At 34.9% G+C, this 13,909-nt stretch overlaps 1 protein-coding gene across 3 annotated transcripts in view; it reads right to left on the bottom strand.

Moving 5' to 3' along the window:
* The window catches only part of DNAH12 (dynein axonemal heavy chain 12), a 226,431-nt gene that overhangs the window by 159,796 nt on the left and 52,726 nt on the right, over nucleotides 1–13,909 (bottom strand). Inside the window, exons 11-13 of one of the 3 annotated variants that reach the window (XM_060308391.1) lie at nucleotides 13,468–13,624; nucleotides 12,724–12,815; nucleotides 6,081–6,188 (exon numbers count right to left, since the gene is read on the bottom strand). In XM_060308391.1, coding sequence (XP_060164374.1) covers nucleotides 6,093–6,188; nucleotides 12,724–12,815; nucleotides 13,468–13,624 — 345 coding nt within the window. In that variant the 3' untranslated portion in view covers nucleotides 6,081–6,092. Of the gene's footprint in view, nucleotides 1–6,080; nucleotides 6,189–10,489; nucleotides 10,597–12,723; nucleotides 12,816–13,467; nucleotides 13,625–13,909 lie in introns of those variants that run through there. The other 2 variants (XM_060308392.1, XM_060308393.1) reach the window with 2 other exon arrangements.

The following is a 13,909-nucleotide window of genomic DNA, read 5'->3' as shown; positions in this document are numbered from 1 at the left end:
CAGCTCTACAACAAATGCTAAAGGAACGTCTCTAAGTGGAAAACACAAAAGAAGAAAATGACCTACAAAAACATACCCAAAACACTTAAGAAAATGGTAATAGTAACATACATGTCGATAATTACCTTAAATGTGAATGGATTAAATGCTCCAACCAAAACACACAGGCTTGCTGATGGAAACAAAAACAAGACCCATATATATGCTGTCTACAAGAGACCCACTTCAGACCTAGGGACACATACAGACTGAAAGTGAGGGAATGGAAAAAGGTATTCCAAGAAAATGGAAATCAAAAGAATGCTGGAGTAGCAATACTCATATCAGATAAAATAGACTTTAAAATAAAGAATGTTACAAGAGACAAGGAAGGACTCTACATAATGATCAAGGGATCAATCTAAGAAGGAGATATAACAATTATAAATATATATGCACCCAATATAGGAGCACCTCAATACATAAGGCAACTGCTAAGAACTATAAAAGAGGAAATCAACAGTAACACAGTAAGAGTGGGGGACTTTAACACCTCACTTACAACAACAGAGATAATCCAGACAGAAAATTAATAAGGAAACACAAGCTTTTAAATGACACAATAGACCAGATAGATTTAGTTGATATTTATAGGACATTCTATCCAAAAACAGCAGATTACACTTTCTTCTCAAGTGCACATGAAACATTCTCCGGGATATATCACATCTTGGGTCACAAATCAAGCTTCAGTAAATTTAAGAAAATTGAAATCATACCAAGCATCTTTTCTGACCACAAGGCTATGAAGTTAGAAATCAATTACAGGGAAAAAAACGTAAAAACACAGACACATGGAGGCCAAATAATACATTACTAAATAACCCAGCGATCACTGAAGAAATCAAAGAGGAAACCAAAAAATACCTAGAAACAATGACAATGAAAATACCACGATCCAAAACCTATGGGATGCAGCAAAAGCAGTTCTAAGAGGGAAGTTTATAGCTATACACCCTACCTCAAGAAACAAGAAAAATCTCAAATAAGCAATGTAACCTTACACCTAAAAGAACTAGAAAAAGAAGAACAAATAAAACCCAAAGTTAGCAGAAGGAAAGAAATCATAAAGATCAGAGCAGAAATAAATGAAATAGAAACAAAGAAAACAATAGCAAAGATCAATAAAACAAAAAACTGGGTATTTGAGAAGATAAACAAAATTGATAAGCCTTTAGCCAGACTCATCAAGAAAAAGAGGCAGAGGACTCAAATCAATAAAATTAGAAATGAAAAAGGAGAAGTTACAATAGACACCACAGAAATACAAAGCATCCTAAGAGACTACTACAAGCAACTCTATGCTAATAAAATGGACAACCTGGAAGAAATGGACAAATTCCTAGAAAGGTATAACCCTCCAAGACTGAACAGGAATAAACAGAAAATATGAACAGACCAATCACAAGTAATGAAATTGAAACTGTGATTAAAAATCTTCCAACAAACAAAAGTCCAGGACCAGATGGCTTCACAGGTGAATTCTATTGAACATTTAGAGAAGAGCTAAGACCTATCCTTCTCAAACTCTTCCAAAAAACTGCAGAGGAAGGATCTGCCCAATCTCATTCTATGAGGCCACCATCAACCTGATACCAAAACCAGACAAAGATACTACAAAAAAAGAAAATTACAGACCAATATCACTGATGAATATAGACGCAAAAATCCTCAACAAAATACTAGCAAACAGAATCCAGCAACACATTAAAAGGATCATACACCATGATCAAGTGGGGTTTATCCCAGAGATGCAAAGATTCTTCAATATATGCAAATCAATCAATGTGATACACCATATTAACAAATTGAAGAATAAGAAGCATCTGATCATCTCAATAGAGGCAGAAAAAGCTTCTGACAAAATTCAACACAATTTATGATAAAAACCTTCCAGAAAGTGGGCATAGAGGGAACTTACCTCAACATAATAAAGGCCATATATGACAAACCCACAACAAACATCATTCTCAATGGTGAAAAACAGAAAGCATTTCCTCTAAGATCAGGAACAATGGCAATCAGAGAAGAAAAAGAAATAAAACGAAGACAAATTGGAAAAGAAGAGTTAAAACTGTCACTGTTTGCAGATGACATGATACTATACATAGAGGATCCTAAAGATGCCACCAGAAAAGTACTAGAGCTAATCAATGGATTTGGTAAAGTTGCACGATACAAAATTAATGCACAGAAATCTCTTGCGTTCCTATACACTAATGATGAAAAATCTGAAAGAGAAATTAAGGAAACACTCCCATTTACCATTGCAACAAAAAGAATAAAATACCTAGGAATAAACCTACCTAGGGAGACAAAAGTCCTGTATGCAGAAAACTATAAGACACTGATGAAAGGAATTAAAGATGATACCAACAGATGGAGAGATATACCATGTTCTTGGATTGGAAGAATCAATATTGTGAAAATGACTATACTAACCAAAGCAATCTACAGATTCAATGCAAGCCCTATTAAATTACCAATGGCATTTTTTACAGAACTAGGACAAAAAAATCTTAAAATCTGTATGGAGACACAAACGACCCCGAATAGCCAAAGCAGTCTTGAGGGAAGAAAATCGAGCTGGAGGAATCAGGCTCCCTGACTTCAGACTATAAAAAAAAAGCTACAGTAATCAAGACAATATGGTACTGGCACAAAAACAGAAATATAGATCAATGGAACAGGATAGAAAGCCCAGAGATAAACCTATGCACCTATGGTCAACTAATCTATGACAAAGGAGGCAAGGATATACAATGGAGAAAAGACAGTCTCTTCAATAAGTGGTGCTGGGAAAACTGGACAGCTACATGTAAAAGAATGGAATTAGAACACTCCCTAACACCATATACCAAAATAAACTCAAAATGGATTCGAGACCTAAATGTAAGACTGGACACTATAAAACTCTTAGAGGAAAACATAGGAAGAACACTCTTTGACATAAATCACAGCAAGATCTTTTTTGATCCACCTCTTAGAGTAATGGAAATAAAAACAAAAATAAACAAATGGGACCTAATGAAACTTAAAAGCTTTTGCACAGCAAAGGAAACCATAAACAAGACGAAAAGACAGCCTTCAGAATGGGAGAAAATATTTGCAAACAAATCAACAGACAAAGTATTAATCTCCAAAATATATAAAGAGCTCATGCAGCTCAATATTAAAAAAACAAACACCCCAATCAAAAAATGGGCAGAAGACCTAAATAGACATTTCTCCAAAGAAGACATACAGATGGCCAAGAGGCACATGAAAAGATGCTCAACATCACTAATTATTAGAGAAATGCAAATCACAACTACAATGAGGTATCACCTCACACCAGTTAGAATGGGCATCATCAGAAAATCTACAAACAACAAATGCTGGAGCGGGTGTGGAGAAAAGGGAACCCTCTTACACTGTTGGTGGGAATGTAAATTGATATAGCCACTATGGAGAACAGTATGGAGGTTCCTTAAAAAACTAAAAATAGAATTACCATATGACCCAGCAACCCCACTACTGGGCATATACCCTGAGAAAACCATAATTCAAAAAGTCACATGCATCCCAATGTTCATTGCAGCACTATTTACAATAGCCAGGTCATGGAAGCACCCTAAATGCCCATCAATAGACGAATGGATAAAGAAGATGTGGTACATATATACAATGGAATATTACTTAGCCATAAAAAGGAATGAAATTCAGTCATTTGTAGAGACGTGGATGGACCTAGAGACTGTCATACAGAGTGAAGTAAGTCATAAAGAGAAAAACAAGTATCGTATATTAACGCATGTATGTGGAACCTAGAAAAATGCTACATATGAACTGGTTTGCAGGGCAGAAATTGAGACACAGAAGTAGAGAACAAATGTATGGACATCAAGGGGAGAAAGCGGCAGGAGGTGGTGGTGGTGGTATGATGAATTGGGAGACTGGGATTGACATGTTCACACTGATGTGTATAAAATGGATGACTAATAACAACCTGCTGTATAAAAAAGTAAATAAAATTAATTTTTTTTAAAAAAGCATTTAACAAAATCTATCACTCTTTTGTGGTAATAGCACTTAACAAACCAGGAATAGTAGCCAACGTCCTCAGCTTGATAAAGAGTATCTAGGGAAAATCTACAACTAATATTATATTTAATGGTTTAAAAAATAATGTTTACCCTCTAAGATCAAGAACAAAAAGTGTATCTACTCCCACTACTTCAACTCAACATTATACCAGGGGTACTAGCCAGGGTAATTAAGCAGAAAAAAAAAATGAGGCACCCATATTAAAAAGGAAGAAATAAGACAATCTCTACTTGCAAATGACATATTATATATAGAAAACCCTAAACAATATACACACATATACATAAAACTATGAAGATTAATAAAGTTCAACAAGTTTGCAGGATATAAGACCAATATACAAAAATCAAGTGTATTTCTAGACATTAATGATCAACAATACAAAAATGAAATTAAGAAAACAATTCCATGTATAACATCTTCAAAAAATAGAATACTTAGCAATTATATTTTATGAAACAAGTACAAGACTTATAGAACACAAAAATGTTGGGGGAAAATGGAAAAGCACTATATGATGGACTGAAATGATACAGACCAGCCTCCCTGTAACCTATTAGAAATATGCTCTATTATGTTCAAGAATGTAAAATAAAATATGAACATAGTAAAGCAAAAATAATATTTACAAAACAATTTGGAAAACATCTGAAACAAAAATGTTACTTAATATGAGTAACAGCAGTTTAACACCAGAGAAAAAAGGATAAATGTATTTATTTATTTATTTATTTATTTTGTTTTATTATTTTTGGCTGCGTTGGGTCTTCATTGCTGTGCACGGGCTTTCTCTAGTTGCGGCGAGCGGGGGCTACTTTTCGTTGCGGTGAGTGGGCTTCTCATTGTAGTGGCTTCTCTTGTTGCGGAGCACAGGCTGTAGGCGTGCAGGCTTCAGTAGTTGTGGCTCGAGGGCTCAGTAGTTGTGGCTCACAGGCTCTAGAGCACAGGCTCAGTAGTTATGGCACACAGAATGAGTTGCTCCACGGCATGTGGGGTCTTCCTGGACCAGGGCTTGAACCTGTGTCCCCTGCATTGGCAGGCGGATTCTTAACCACTGCGCCACCAGGAAAGCCCTTAGTGTACTTAAAATGATGGAAAAGAACTATCCAAAATGAACTATAGAGAGAAGAAACTGAAAACTCTGAACAGAACTTCAGTAACCTCTGGAATAATATCAAACAGCCTAATATACATGAAATTGGAATTCCAGAATTGGGGGAAGGAGACAAACAAAAAAATTTGAAGTAATAATGTCTGAATATTTTCCAAGTTTGATAAGAACTAAACAGACCTAAGAATCTCAACAGTATTTCTTCTCAAACAAAAGAAATAAAAAAGAAACAATATAAAAGCACTTCACAATCAAATAGCTGAGAAGCATCAAAAAAGAGAAAATCTTAAAAGAAGCCAGATTTTTAAAATTACAGAAAGAAACCCAGAAAACACTTCCAGCATGACAACATGAGGAGTTCTGTGGACCTGCTCCCCAGTGAAACTGGTGAAAATTATTTTAAAAACAAGCATTTAATTTAAAGCCTCTGAAAATGGTCATAAGAGTATACAGAAAATGAAGAAACATCTATTCATGAAAATCTATGAATATTTGGTAAGAAAAGTGAGAATCTGTGGTATTTGAACCTGGATTGCTCCCTCCCTCCGTGTTCCCAGCTCAGCAAGGTTGATATTCCACTCCAGATAAGTGTACTCAAGAACACAGGGCTATCTTTCCACACAGGTTCCAGCTGGAGAGCTTAAATAGCTGTTGATAAAGCTACGTTCTTGGTGAGTACAATTAGAAGGTGGGGACTCCCTTGTTCCACCCAGATACCACTCATGGAAGGGAGGGTCTACCTTGGTCATGGTACCACTGAGAATACTGCGACATCAATCACACTTTCCCTGGCTGGTAAGGTGGTGGTTCCGTATCAGAAGAAAGACAGGAAAACCTCAGGTTACGGCTCTTCACTTCACTGAGGGTTCAACCCCTTCAGTGGGATTGTCACTGAGAGAAGCATGTCATTATCCCCATTCCCAGCTCCAGGGCCGTGGCTCAGAGATTTTGCCTGGAAGTGAAGGGGAAGCAGGTCATAAAATAGATACCTCCTAATCTTTTCCCAAAGGAATTGACTTCATTTGCAATAGAGCATGGAAAAGTTCAAGCCTAAGTGTGCCCTCAAAAACATTGGAGGTTGTGGTAGGGAGCAACTGTGAGGAAGATTCAGGGATTTGGTGAAGATTTGGGCTAAATCACAGACCGGCTAGTTTGAGGGAGAGAGCCAGGGAAGGAGACTGCTGGTAGAAGCCCTCCTAGGGTAGAATAACTATCAAACACTGACCCTGGGAACTGCTCTTTCAAGGGAGTCTGAATTTGATTAATCAGTAGAGCAATTTATACTTCCATGGCATTGTTGAAAACAATACAGCAATTAGCCAACAAAAAGTGAAAACTAACAGCTATGTGTGGCCAGAGAAAGAGAGAAGAAAGCCATTTGAAAGCATGGCCTCCCAGGAAGACTTTGGGCACACCAAAAGCTGTGGCTCCTGGAGGAGCAACATCAAAAGCTTGATACTTCAGAGGGTGGGGGAGAGAAACAGGCTTCACTAAAATAATCTACCCAGTCATTAAACAAATAAACAAGCAAATAAAAATAACAAACTGGAAAGGGGAACAGGGCCTAGAGTTGCTACAATATATTATCTAAAATGTTCAGATTCCAACAGAAAATTATGAGACATACAAAGAAACAAGAAAGTAGGACCCATACACTGGTTTTAAAAAACGCAGGCAACAGAAACTGCCTGTCAGCACAACCAAAAACAATCGAATTTAACAGAAAAAAACTTGAAAGTTGCCATTACAAATACGTTCAAAGAATTAAAGGAAATCATGCTTAAAGAAGTAAAGGAAGGTACAATGACCATGTCTCATCAGATAGATGAAAGGTTTAGAAATTATATATATAAAAGAAAGAACTAAATGGAAATTTTGGAGTTGAAAAGTACAAAAACTGAAATGGAAAATTCTCTAGAGAGGCTCAACAGTAGATTTGAACTGACAGAAGAAAGAATTAGCAAACTTGAAGGTAGATTGATAGAATTTATGCAATCCAAAAAACAAATGGAAAAAAAAATGAAGAAAAAACCAGAGCCTCTGTTAAATATGGGACATGATTAAGTGGACCAATGCATGTGTAATGAAGAAGGAAGCACAAGAGAGAGAGAAAGAAGCACAAAAAATATTCAAGACCACAATAGCTGAAAGATTCCCAAACTGATTGAAAAACACCAATCTACACATCCAGTAGTTCAAAGCACTTTAAGATAAATGCAAAGAGATTCAGAAACAGACACATGATAGTAAAAATACAGAAAGCCAACGACAAGGAGAAAATCTTGAATCAGCAAGAGTTAAAAACTGTCAACCAAGAATTCTAAATCCAGAAAAGCTATCTTTCAAAAATCAAGATAAAATAAAGATATTTCCAGATATACAAAAACTGAGAGAATTTTTTAAGCAGACCTGTCCTATAAGAAATACTAATGGAAAAAAAAAAAAAAAAAAAAGAAATACTAATGGGACTTCCTCAGGTTGAAAGCAAGTAACCCCAGATGATGATTCAAATCCATAAGGAAAAACAAAGAGTACCAGTAAAACAAATTACAAAAGTATAAAAGATAGTATAAGTACATATTTTTCTCCCTCTTTCTCTTAACCAATATTAAAAAGAGATGTATAAAATAATATGTATAATACATATCATATATATTATATCTATATTATATATAATGCATAAAATAACATGTACAATAATGTATTGTTGGGCATCTAACATACAGAAATGTAAATATATTTTAAACATAAACGTAAGAGTACAAAGAAGAAAGGTGGAGGCAAAGCTGTACTGGGCTAAGGAAATGACTACAGATGGTAAAGTAATAATTATAACAATGTATTGTTGGGCTTGTAACATTAATATATGTAATATGTATAACAATAATACCACAAAAAGGGGGAAAGTGTATAGAACTATATAGGAATAATGTTTCTATATCTCACTGGAATTAAGCTAGCATAAATCTGAAGATATTTAAGTTAGGCTTCTCTCATAAGCCCTAGAATAAACACTAAAAAAAACTTTTTTAAAAATTGAAAAAAATCATTAAAGAAATGTAATTGCTTCATTAGAAAATATTCATTTAATGTAAAAGAAAGCAGTAAAAGAGGAAGAATAGAAGAACAAAAAAGACATGAGACATATAGAAAACAAAAAGTAAAATAGCAGACAGAAATAAAACTATATTAATAATACTAAAAGTGAATAAATGACCAGGACTTCCCTGGCAGTCCAGTGGTTAGGACTCCACACTTCCACTGCAGGGCACAAGGCTTCGATCCCTGGTTGGGTAACTAAGATTCTGCATGCCGTGCAGTGCAGCCAGAAAAAAAAAAGAAATTCAGTTTAATCCTAATCAAAATCCCACCTGGCTTCTTTACAGAAATTGATTTTGAAATGTACATGGAAATACAGAAACCATAGAGTATTCAAAATAATTTTGAAAAAGAAGAAAAAAGTAGAGAACTTATAATTAATACCTAATTTTAAAACTTACTGTAAAACTGCAGAAATCAAGATTATGGTACTGGCATCAGAATAGATCTATAAATCAATGGAAAAGAATATAAAATCCAGAAATGGACCCACAAACATAGAGTCAATTGAATTTCAATAAAGATGTCAAGATAATTTAATGGGGAAAAGACAGTATTTTCTTTTTTTCTTTTTTTTGTTTTTGGCTGTGTTGGGTCTTCGTTGCTGCACACAGGCTTTCTCTAGTTGTGGCGAGCAGAGGCTACTCTTCATTGAGATACACGGGCTTCTCAGTGCGGCGGCTTCTCTTGTTGTGGAGCACAGGCTCTAGGTGCATGGACTTCAGTAGTTGTGGCACACGGGCTCAGTAGTTGTGGCATGTGGGCACTAGAGAGCGCAGGCTTCAGTAGTTGCAGCGGGTGGGATCAGAAGTTGTGGCTCATGGGCTCCAGGTGCATGGGCTTCAGTAGTTGTGGCACATGGGCTTAGATGCTCCTCAGCATGTGGGATTCTCCCAGAGCAGGGATCAAACCCATGTCCCCTGCATTGGCAGGTGGATTCTTAACCACTGCACAACCAGGGAAGTCCCAATGATGGTATTTTCAATCAATGATGTTGGTACAGCTTGACATCCACATGGAAAAAATCGAACCATGACTCATATTCCACACCATATGTTAAAATTATGTATGATGGGTAACGGACCTAAATGTAAAAGCTGAAACTATAAAAAGTCTAGAAGAAAATATAGGCACAAATATTTGTGACCATGGAGTAGGCAAACAAAAAGATAGATAGGACCTTAAAAAGAACGAACCTTAAAAGAAAAAATTGATAGACTGGAACTCAATAGAATTTAAAATGCCTGCTCCTTGAAAGACATGGTTACAAAAAGTGAACAGTCAAGGCATATACTGGGAGAAAATATTGCAAAACATTTTTTTTTTTTTTCCTGTACGCAGGCCTCTCACTGTTGTGGCCTCTCCCGTTGAGGAGCACAGGCTCCGGACGCACAGGCTCAGCGGCCATGGCTCACGGGCCCAGCCGCTCCGCGGAATGTGGGATCTTCCCGGATCGGGGCATGAACCCGTGTCCCCTGCATCGGCAGGCGGACTCTCAACCACTGCGCCACCAGGGAAGCCCATTGCAAAATATTTTGCAGATAAAAGACTTTTAGCCAAAATATATAAAGACAGCTTAAAACTCAATAATAAGAATTTTATAATAATATAGCCCAATAAAATAAATCCATTATAATTAAACAATAAGAATAAAAAACACAACTTAAAATATAAAAATTACTAGAACAGAAACTTTATTTTTAAGAAGATACATGGGTGGAAAGTAATATATTAGAAGCTATTCAGCATCATTAGTCATCAGTGAAATACAAATTAAATACACAATGAAACAACCAATGGGTCACTGAAGAAATCAAAGAGGAAATAAAAAAATATCTGGAGACAAATGAAACACAATGATCCAAAATATATAGGGAAAACAAACTTATGGTTACCAAAGGGGAAAGGGAGTTGGGGGATAAATTGGGAGTTTGAGATTAGCAGATGCAAACTACTATATATAAATTAGATAAACAACAAGGTCCTACTGTAGAGCACAGGGAACTATATTCAATATCCTGCAATAAACAATAATGGAAAAGAATATGAAAAATAATATTTATGTATATGTATAACTGAATCACTTTGCTGTACACCAGAAACTAACACAACATTGTAAATCAACTATACTTCAATAATATATATATATATATATGAGATACAGCAAAAGCAGTTCTAAGAGATAAATTATAGTGATACAAGCCTACCTCAGGAAACAAGGAAATCCTCAAATAAGCAATTTAACCTTACAGCTAAAGGAACTATAAAAAGAAAAACAAAATCTCAAATTAGTAAAAGGAAAGAAATAAATATCAGAGTGGAAATAGAGATTTAAAAATTAATAGAAAAGATCAGTGAAAACAAGAGTTGGTTCTTTGAAAAGATAAACAAAATTGATAAACCTTTAGCCAAACTCATTAAGAAAAAAAGAGAGAGGGCCCAAATAAATAAAATCAGAAATGAAAGAGAAGTTACAACTGACTCATAGAAATACAAAGGATCACATGGCATTGTTAACAACAATTATAAGACAATAAAATGGACAACCTAGAAGAAACGGACAAATTTTGAGAAATGTACAATCTGCCAACACTGAATAGGGTAAATATAAAGTATGAACAGACCGATTACCAGTAAAGTAATTGAATCAATAATTTAAAAACTCCCAACAAACAAAAGTCCAGGACCAGACAGATTTGTAGGTAAATTCTACAAAACACTTAAGAGTTTACACCTATCCTCAAACTATTGCAAAAAATTGCAGAGGAAGGAATGCTTCCAAATTCATTACATGAGGCCAGCATCACCCTGATACCAAAACCAGAAAAAGACAACAGAAAAAAAGAAAATTACGGGCAAGTATCACTGATGAACATAGATGCAAAAATCCTCAACAAAATATTATCAAACTGACTTCAACAATACATTAAAAGGATCATATACCATGATCAAGTGGGATTTATCCCAAGGATGCAAGGATGATTTAATAACTGTAAATCAATCAATGTGATACACCATATTAACGGAATGAAGAATAAAAACCATCTGATCATCTCAATAGGTGCAGAAAAATCTTTTGGCACAATGCAAATCCCGTTTATGATAGCAACTGTCAAAAAATGTGCATAGAAGAAACATACTTCAACATAATAAAGGCTATATTACACAGCCAACGTCATACTCAATGGTGAAAAGCTGAAAGCATTTCCTCTAAGATCAGGAGTAAGACAAGGATGCCCACTCTCACCACTTTTATTCAACGTAGTATTGGAAGTCCTAGCCACAGCAAACAGACAAGAAAAAGAAATAAAGGGCATCCAAATTGGAAAGGAAGAAGTAAAACTGTCACTGTTTGCAGATGACATGATAATCCATATAGAAAATCCTAAAGACACCACCAAAATAGTGTAAGAAGTAATAAATAAATTCAGGGAAGTTGTAGGATGCAAAATTAATATACAGAAATCTGTTCTGTTTCTACACGTTAATAATGAACTATCAGAAGAAGTTAAGAAAACAGTCCCATTTACAACTGCATCAAAAAGAATAAAATACCTAGTAATAAATCTAGCCAAGGATGTAAAAGACCTGTACTCTGAAAACTATAAGACATTGATGAAAGACATTGAATCAACACAAACAAATGGAAAGATATACCAGGCTCATGAAGTAAAAGAATTAATACTGTTAAAATGACCATACTTCCCAAGGCAATCTACATATTCAGTGCAAGCCTACCAAAGCATCAATGGCATTTTTCATAGAACTAGAACAATTAATTCTAAAATTTGTATGGAAACACAAAATACCCCATATATTGTTTCCCTAATTACCTACTCTTCAGCCATTTGGGGTTTATTTGACGTTCCCTGAACACCTCTAAATACTTTTGGCCTTTTCTTACGTTACATTTCCTCTCTTCTCCACCTATAAACATCTACTTCAAAGTCCAGCCCACTTTTCACTTTTTCTAGAAACCTCCACCAATTTCCGAAAGCAAAAGTAATCATTCCTTCTTGTGAGCTTCCACAACACTTTGTCCTTATCTCCATTCTAGTACTAATCTCAATATATTACAGTTGTTATTTCGATGTCTGGCTTCCATGCCAAATACAAGCTCTTGAGGATAATGCTTATGTATTATTTATTTTTGCATCACCAAAATCTTGCTATGTCTCTGAATGTGATGAAAGATATTTTTGTTGAATCAATGAATGAGTTAAATGAATGACTAGGGAAATTATTAGATGAACATATGAGTTTACTAAAATGACGTTTTGAATAAGAAATTCTGTTAACTTAGACTGAAGCATTTGTTTTTTAGAATAAAAAGATCTTAATTTTAAAAAGAAATTCAAAGACATTAATGAAAAAGAATTAACACTTACCTCTGTGTATTCATCAAAAGTATGATCTTCTGCCTGAAAAGTCTCTATCAGCTTAACTGCAGTCCCATCAAGGAGCCAATTGTATTTTTCAACTGAAAATTAATAATCTAACTTAAATCTCAGTAACACCCTCTTAAAAAGGTAAAGTGCTTGTTTTATATAGTCATAGAATGGAGTAGCCTATTCAATTAAATATTATTAATAGACTATTAACATACACTAATAGGAACAGACAGAATAACATAAAATAGACTTAATAAGCAAACCAGGTTAAATGCAAACTTTTAAAATAAAGATAATAGGGTATGTAAAATAACTTAGAGGTACAGATAAGCCAGTCAATAAAAGGTTTTGGTTAATAGAATGTCAAATAACAACTATCTATCCTGACCCCATAACACACTTGAGGAGGCTACTGAGCTGCAGACTCTTCAAAACTATTCTTAGAAATTACCTTACTTTTGCCCTTGATTTAACTTTCTCCTTATGCCAACAACTCTTCTCTCTACATTTTGGCTTTGTGACCCTGCTCCAATTAACATTCACCCTTTGGACTGAACAACAGAATTCAAGTTTCTTGGGTTTGATCCATGACTCTGCCAAAAGCTGTGCCTATGCTCACTTCTGGCTCTCTGCTCTTTCATGACAGATCCAGACAACCAAATAACTGACCAAATTCTAGTGAAATAAAATGGCATTATTTTATGGCAAAAAAAGAGATATAATATTATGTGTCATATATACCATATGTCTCATAATGTTTTCTTGCATCTTCTAAGTTATGATGTACTGCCACCTTCAGTGTTTCAAGAGCCCATTTTAACACATGTTCAGGAAGTTCTGTGTCAAGATTCACAGTTGTTGAAGTTCCTGATAGCCAAGAGGGTACTGTTTGGACATTCTAACATAAATAAAAATGACAATTCATGAAATAAATATCTGTGCAATTGATCTATATGTAGATCTTATACTATACTTTTAAAAATTCATTTCAGATTTCAGCGGTCCAAGAAAAGATAACCTGATGCAAAATAATGATTTAAAATTGTCTGTAGTCTAATATAAAACCTTAGTTGGGTTAGCTTTCTATCATTCAACAAATATTTATTGAGGAACTATAATGTTGAAGTGATTATACTAGAAAGCTCTAGAAAGAACAAACATGACTTGGATCTTGTTCTTAAGA

Source organism: Globicephala melas, chromosome 11, assembly GCF_963455315.2.
Source record: "Globicephala melas chromosome 11, mGloMel1.2, whole genome shotgun sequence".
NCBI classification, from domain to species: Eukaryota; Metazoa; Chordata; class Mammalia; order Artiodactyla; family Delphinidae; genus Globicephala; species Globicephala melas.
Note: the sequence above shows the minus strand (reverse complement) of the source record. Positions and strands in the feature narration are given on the sequence as shown.